Source organism: Teleopsis dalmanni, chromosome 1, assembly GCF_002237135.1.
Source record: "Teleopsis dalmanni isolate 2A chromosome 1, ASM223713v2, whole genome shotgun sequence".
In the NCBI taxonomy this organism is placed as follows: domain Eukaryota; kingdom Metazoa; phylum Arthropoda; class Insecta; order Diptera; family Diopsidae; genus Teleopsis; species Teleopsis dalmanni.
In genome coordinates this window covers 164,183,475-164,192,111 of record NC_051846.1, presented here as the reverse complement: position 1 = coordinate 164,192,111, position 8,637 = coordinate 164,183,475, and the positions used below count along the sequence as shown (strand labels likewise).

Below are 8,637 nucleotides of genomic sequence, written 5' to 3'. Positions count from 1 at the left end.
TCGTAGATAATAATTAAAACTCAATTAACATTTATAACTAAAAATACATAAGAAAGAATATATAAATCATGCAACATGTAGAGCCATTCTACAAAAAAACGGTGTTGAAATGTAACAATTAAAAATAAAAATATAATTAATTAATTCAATTACTCTACAGCTGGTTTATGATTTCGTTCTAATATAAACACAACAATTTATTAATAAAAAAACCTTTCACAGCAAAATAACAAAACTCCAGAAAAATGTGCTTTGGCTTAGTTGGTTAAGGAGCGCTGACTCTGAGCTTCAAATTTGGTAGGGCATGACTCCGATTCCTGGTACTTGCAGTCTCAAAAAATTATTTCAGCATAATTTAAGAATAATACAAGAATTATTTCCAAGACCAGTGATGATGGGTATTTGGCAATACTCGAAACAGCTGTATGGTCAGCCAAAAATTCAATTAATTAAAATAATATAAAATGAATTTTTGTTTTTGTAATTCACTACTGTTCGAAAAATCTCTTTATAAAAAGTATTATGAAAAATTCAATTATTAAATTATATTTTTGTGTTTTAAATAATTATCGCATAAATTTTTAAGTATTTTGTAAAATTAGTTTCGATAAAATAAATCTTTTCAATATATGTTTTCTTGTCTTTATTTTTTAGTTTCCCCATAAAATATATAACAAATGAAGTTGGCGTACTTGCAAGCGGCGCCAAATTGGCGACATTTGAATGCGACTGAGCTCGAGGATTTGTTGCAGCATCCCGTGGTGTCAAGTGCAGAAGTTAAAACACAGCATCATGAATTCTAATTAAGGATAAGAACACCCCAGAAAACCCCCAGAAACAAAGACAAGCGAAGTGCAGTAAAGTGAAGAAACAAAAATATATAAAAAATCTGAACTAAATAGATATTTATAAAAACAAATGAATACATAATTTAAAAAAGATATTAGTTTAAATAGCGGGTACTTGAACTACATCCGGTTTGGTTTTGTTCTAATCGCATGCACTACATGTACCAAACGAACAAACCATAAAATCTCCCAGGGAGTATGTAAATAAATAAAAAAAATATACAAAAAAAAACAGAAGTGAAGGATATTTAAATAATAAAAAAAAAAATTATAAAATACATAAGAAACAGTAAACAAAAAATATTTGAATAAAGGAAACCACCAAAATGCCAGCTGGACGTGTTGCGGGTAAAGCGAGCTATTCCAACCATTATTACAATGGTAAGTGCATAACAACAAAATGGTTCTACGGTTACATGGTAATCTGAGTGGGGGGTAAAGCGTAAGTGTTAACTATTTTACACAATTGCTCTATTCAATTCAGACCTTTTTTCCTGAATACAACACCATTTTCCATACCAGCATCCTTCATACGCTTTTGTGTGCTGGAACAAAAAAGGGCTGAAACACACCGAGTACGTCGTGTGTGGTCGAAATTTATTTTAAGTGCTTTTCCATTTTTATTCTATATTTGCGAAATTTAAAAACTTTTTTATGTTCTGCTTTAGCGGTACACATATTTGTAATTAAATTAAAAAATGTTTTTAAGGATCAAACATCAAATAAATTAAAATAAATTTTTTGTTTGCGAACAAATGTTCGGTGACGCAGTGTTCCGTGTCCTGACGATTTGCATACTCCAGCGATTGTTTATTTAACCCTAATCAGGCAGTGTTAGTGCAAATATGCGAAGTCGTGTTAACACTGCGCTTTGTCATAGCAAATGGTAAAATGGTATTGTGCACATTGTTGGAAAGTAGTTTGTCCTGTTTATGTTAGTATAACAGGCAAACTATTTTCAAAAACATAGCGGAAAAACAAGAGAGGAAAAGAGGGATGCATTATCATTCATTTGCACATTTAGAACGCTCCAAACATGTTTTGTGATAAGCCTTCGAGGTGTTAAGCCTCAACTGCACTTATGACAAGTGAAAATTACAATAGAGTCTGCTGCAAATGAGATTCTGGGTTATGAATGAACTCTTTAAATTGCTTTAAACCAGATACTTATTCTTAAATTTGAAATGAGGTGAATTAATCCATTGCTTTAAACGTAAATTATTTATCACTCTAATGGACAGTAAGAGAGTCACTATGTTACACTAAGAAGTATCTATGAACAAATCTATAGTAATTTGGTAAAAGTATGGTTAATATCAGACAGCTAGGTGTATGATAATAGATGAAGGGTTCCATCTTTGAATGGTAGCAATAATTTGTCAACTATGATTTCTGCGACCAGATTGAATGATCTCTTTAAATTCGCATTCAATGATTTCTTTAACCAAATCTGTAACCAAATCATCTATGGCACCCGATTCATTGATTTATCACTATAGATTCGCCTTATATAGTAACCAAAAGTCATCCATGGCACCTGATTCATTGATTTATCTCTATAGATTCGCCTTAAACAGTAACCAAAAATCATCCATGGCACCCGATTCATTGATGTTTCACTATAGATTCGCCTTATACAGTAACCAAAAATCATCCATGGCACCCGGTTTATTGATGTTTCACTATAGATTCGCTTTATACAGTAACCAAAAGTCATCCATGGCACCCGATTCATTAATTTATCGCTATGGATTCGCCTTACACAGTAACCAAAAGTTATGCATAGAATCCGGTTTATTGATTTATCTATATATATATCTCTATACACAGTAATCCAAAGTCATCCATCGCACCCGATCGGACTATTGATTTATAGTCGCAAAATATGGGTGTAGGTATTATCGGAAACAATAGTTCTTACATATATTACTTTTCACTTAATATCACTGAATTACCCAAAAAATGGCAATAAACCGATGAAGGGTTAACGTGCATTCTCAATAAACTTTTGCCTTCAGTATTGTGTTTTTAGGTTATCCTTAATCCATTTATTGAAACACTCATCAGCACGATGAATGATATCACGGGTAATAATGCTGACAATTTCAGCAGCGTAGAATTACTTGTAGTTGTGAATTAGACTTCAAACGGTTTTGGATCCAAAGCACGAGCTGAAGCAGCACAGTTATGTGCACGAAGGGTAGTTCTTTTTTTTCGAAAACAGGTTTCCTTCAAGTAAAACTTCTCAGTCTTACATTATATTGCGGCATTGATGTGGTGTTTAGTCTTATTGTCATGTTTTGGATGTGAGTTTAAACGCATCGAAACTTGATAATATGAGTTGAAAGAAGCTTTAATCCCCCTAAAATCAAGAATTTTATAGTTACTTGCAAAATTTAGGGATTTCAGGGATTTTAGAATTTAGAGATTTTTTCATAAAGAAATCCAGTTTTTAAAAAATTATAAATTGAATATAGAAAGAATTATGAAGCTAATCGTAGTCTTCTGTATGGCAATGTCAGTTTTTTATGAATCTTTTTATACTGTGATATTGTATATTTAACATATTTAAATTATCACAACGATAATGGATCTTATATGATATAATACGTCTTTCAAAACCACCTGGTCAATTGCTTGCCTGAAAAGTTTCTTTTCAATACCCATTAGAAGGTTAATTTCATTGTTCTTTTAAATTTTTCTTCTTCTTTTTCTTTTATTTTCTTCAATGGTCCACCGTTTATTCTGAGATCCAACGTTTTTGTGATTATTCCAGAGTTCTGAAAGTGGCTAAAAAAGACTTCTTATATGTTATATTATATTATATATTAAAGTAGATATATCAAGTAGATATGTAGGTTTAGGTAGGGTCTTATGTATTATTATTTAAGACTATCAAACTAGAGGAACCAAAGCAATCAAACTAATTATTTCTTGAGGTCTATTGTATTTTCTTAAATTTCTTTGTTAAACAGCAATATGTACTCGATATTCTTAAAAAAAGTTTTTAAAAAAATCTTAAGTATCATTAAATTACTAGAAAATATTAGCAAACAATAATCAACATCTTTCTACTCTGCATAGTCTAATTTCAAATATATACAAACATCCATACATGAATTATAAATAAACTTGTCTGTAAAAATTATTTGTGAAGTTTTTCTATTATTTAATATTACTGATTAGTTTATACTCGTAGTATCACGAGTAAAATAATTCTTTCAATATAAATCTATTGCAAATTTCAGTTGACATGCTCTCACGGGACGGGGTACAATGTTCTTACCTCCACCAACCTTCCATTTCCGTAACACATTTCAATAAAAACCGCTACTTCGGATACCATAAATCTGTATTCACGCTGAGAAGTTTTGTGTTCACAAATGACAAATTCACAAAAATACTCGGAAAATATTTTATTATTTATGTGAAAATGGAAACACGTAGTAATAAAATCCGAAATTAATCATAACTGCGAACCATGCAGATATTCTGCTTATCTGCTGTCTGGGATAAGCACGCACCACATCTTCCTTACGAGAAATCTCCAAAAGCCTCCTTTCTGTCAGAGAACAGAAAACTTTTTGTTGCTTGTCCAAAGTTTCTTGGAGGATGTGTTTTTCATATTCTTTTCGTAATGAAATACTTTAAGTAGACAAACAACAACAGCTGTTAATAAGCATAATGAAATGGGTAAGCCTCAATGACGGAACGACCGAACACAACGTAAATGAAGTCCTTTAACTTAAGTCCTTTGAGTCATAAATTTAAGCTACAGAAATGTTGAAGTGAAGCTGTGGTGATTTATTTATTAGTTAAGGGATTGTGGAATAAATATATTTTAATAACTGACGAAAATCCTAAATGAGGTTATGAGGGTAACAGTCACAGGTTAAATTGAGATGATACTAATTTTTCCATTTTTATTATATGGTACTTTGGGTTGCTATAGCTTAAATGAACCACAAATGTTAAAACCTTTTAGTATTTTAGGATTAAGTTTATCCAAATCTCTTGACGGTGTGATGTTTAGACTAGTTTAGGTTAGGTTCATGCTCATATAACTATCAACACTTCGTCTTGGATAGATCAATTGTCCTTTGTAATGCCTTTAAAATTATCTAGGAGAGGCGTGTGGTACCAACTGTTGTCACCCCCATGTATTATTCTAGTTAAACCATTCAGTCTTACAAATAAAGCTAAGGAGATAAGACAAATCCATTTTCCACATACCTGTCAAGTGTGCGAAGATATTGTATCCAAGTAGTGGGTTCGGCTATAGTCCTGGAGAGAGACATATAAAGTGGTTAATAGGTTCTACTTCTTCTACCTTTTCCTTAATGTATAACAACTGGTCATTTTGCAAAATTATTTAGGGTTGTTTCAGTCTCCTTACATAGTCTGTATTTATTGGCTTCCAAATAAGCATTTTATAAATATCATTATTTCATATCAGTCATTGTTTTAAAATTTCAGTATTTTCAGATTAAGTGGATTAAGTTTGGAACATCGAGATTCTTCCTATTTAGTCCATTTTTGTTTATTAGTAAATTTCATTTTTTTACTATTGCCGAAAATTGGTTTTGACTCATGTGATTACCACCAGTCCGATCCGATTTGTATATTACTTCATTGACATCAAGACCACTATGCGCAAGTATTCAGTGTTACAGCACGTAATTCCTAATAGCAAGGTTTTGAGAAATATTGATTGTCTTCCAACGGAGAGACAATCAAAGTTGAGCCTAAAACTTTGGTAGCTGCTTGACTTTCTTAAATAAGCATTATCTTTTTTTCTTCAATTTTTTGATTGTAGATATTTATCCATATGATAAATTTATAATTGTGTTTACCATAGATATTTAAGAAATCGGTTTTAGTTTTGAATACTAAAAAATATTGATTTTATACTGACGAATATTTGATTTTTTGGGTTGTATATTCTCAAACCCTAATCATTTTTAAAGTATATAGTATTGAATTCACAAAAGTGTTATCCTTCTTTCATAAGTTTTCTGATAGTAGATGTCCAAAGTATATAATTAAAGCAGTGGTCCCCAACCTTTTATTCACCAAGGACCACTATAATATTTTTGTTTTTTGTAAGGATCACAAATAGAAGGGATTCTATTCTGTTCTAAGGATTCTATGTAGAGATCACCTCTAGACTATTGTATAATAAATTGTATAAGTACATACGTATATTATATAGGCTATAAAACATATATATAATTACACACTTAGAAATTGTTTGAGCTTATTTTATAATAAGTGAGATGTCAGTGGACAAACTACAAGCTATATATCCACACCTGTCAAATTTCATTAACGCACCATTTTTAACCATACCGTTGGGAAACATTGATTTAAGGTATAAATTTTAGTTTGGAATACTGAGACTATTCTTCCTAGATTGATGGATAATTGGTTTTCTGTGTTGTTGATTAACGAGCCCAACACCTGTTCCATTTGCAGGTTTATAGCATAGAATTTAATAAATTCACTGATGTTTGTATGGAATAATTTTATGTTGAACAATTGCAATTAGAGGTTTTTTGAACAGTAGTGAACTACAACAACAAAAATTTATTTTATATTATTTTAATTAATTGAATTTTTTGCTGACCATATAGCTGTTTCGAGTATTGCCAAATACCCATTATCAGTGGTCTTGAAAATAATACTTGTGTTTACTTATTCTTAAATAATTTTTTAAAACTGCAAGTACCAGGAATTGAACACGCGTCCTGCCAAATTTCAAGCTATTACATTAATTAAAAGTATTTCAGTAATTATAAAACAGAAATCAGGATTTAGTTTTTTCGGTCTTTGCCTATAGAAAATGTTTGATTTTGATATTTTTAAATAATATTTTAAAAGTAAAATTTTCTGCAATTAGTAAATTTAAATGTGTTGAACTTTAACAAAATTTTTATTTCATACTATATATTCTTAAAGGTCCTTTACCACATCCTCTCACTAATTAGGACCTCATTTATGCGAGCGCTCGTATAATGAAGTGGTATAGTATAGACTTTAATATGTATATTGTATATATTGGAATATGTATATTGTATATATGTATATTATGGAAGTAGAAATAATTTTATGTTGAACTATTATATTAATTGAAAGTATTTCAGTAATTATAAACCACAGGATCAAAAATCAAGAGTTATATTCTTCGTGCTTTGCACATAGAAAATGTTTAATATAGTATTTTAAAACAGTTTTGAAAGTAAAATTAGGAAATTAAAATATATTCAGCTTTAAAAAAATAATTTTCAAAATTTCTATTTCATACTATATATTCTCAAAGGCCCTCTACCACATCCTCTAATTAATTAGGACCTCATTTATGCGAGCGCTCGTATAATGAAGTGGTATAGTATAGACTTTAATAAAGTCACTGATGTTTATATGTATATTAAGGAAGTAGAAATAATTTTATGTTGAACTATTATATTAATTGAAAGTATTTCAGTAATTATAAACCACAGGATCAAAAATCAAGAGTTATATTCTTCGTGCTTTGCACATAGAAAATGTTTAATATAGTATTTTAAAACAGTTTTGAAAGTAAAATTAGGATTTTAAAATATATTCAGCTTTAAAAAAATAATTTTCGAAATTTCTATTTCATACTATATATTCTCAAAGGCCCTCTACCACATCCTCTAATTAATTAGGACCTCATTTATGCGAGCGCACGTATAATGAAGTGGTATAGTATAGACTTTAATAAAGTCACTGATGTTTATATGTATATTAAGGAAGTAGAAATAATTTTATGATGAACTATTATATTAATTGAAAGTATTTCAGTAATTATAAACCACAGGATCAAAAATCAAGAGTTATATTCTTCGTGCTTTGCACATAGAAAATGTTTAATATAGTATTTTAATAATAATTTGAAAGTAAAATTAGGAAATTAAAATATATTCAGCTTTAACAAAATAATTTTCAAAATTTCTATTTCATACTATATATATTCTCAAAGGCCCTTTACCACATCCTCTCATTAATTAGGACCTCATTTATGCGAGCGCACGTATAATGAAGTAGTCGTCGCTTAGTTTCCCTTCACAACTTACACAAATGAATATGTTGGCGTTACATTTATAATTAGTAAAAATTAATTTAATTACAAAATCAACATATTTTCGTAATTAATACAAAATTAATTAATTTCTTCTTCTACAATGCTTTTGGCAACTATGAAGCAATCACAAGACCATCATTTCCCACATTTCGGTGGCACAAAAACGTTTTAAGCTGAATTATTTAACCGCAAAATAATAAATTTAAATTTAATTCTTCTGTATTTATTGCCTTTTTCGATTCCATTTATAACAACAGGTCGGTCATATGTGGGCATCAATGAGGAGATCATGTGGGTATCCATCGGCATGGGAGTGACCATTGCCATACTGATAACCATAGCGTTGTGCTATATAGCGCGAGAAAAGTGTCAAAAACGTCAGCGTGAGTATTATGTGACAGCATAGCTGATGTCAAAAATGGAAATAAAGAAAAAAATGTCAGCTAACGACATCGAATGGACCACAAATATCTTAAATATCAACAGCAATAGCAGCGGCAGCAATAGCGGTAACAGTGTTGCCTACAGCGCTCACAAAATCAGCAGTAAAAGTGGCAAAAACAATGGCAACAATAACAATGACAGTAACACGTATTCAGCTAACATTGTCAATCAGTCCCGTAATCTTCTACAACAAGTACAACAACAACAACAACAACATAACACGCACGCATATGAAGACCA

General features: G+C 30.4%; 1 protein-coding gene across 1 annotated transcript; it reads left to right on the top strand.

Moving 5' to 3' along the window:
- The first annotated feature begins 658 nt into the window (after positions 1–658).
- On the top strand, positions 659–8,378 carry LOC119669827. The gene is made up of 2 exons (XM_038079855.1): positions 659–1,229; positions 8,211–8,378. Exons 1-2 carry the CDS (start codon positions 1,175–1,177, stop codon positions 8,357–8,359), a joined length of 204 nt encoding a protein of 67 aa, XP_037935783.1. The 5' UTR covers positions 659–1,174; the 3' UTR covers positions 8,360–8,378.
- Positions 8,379–8,637: the final 259 nt, after the last annotated feature.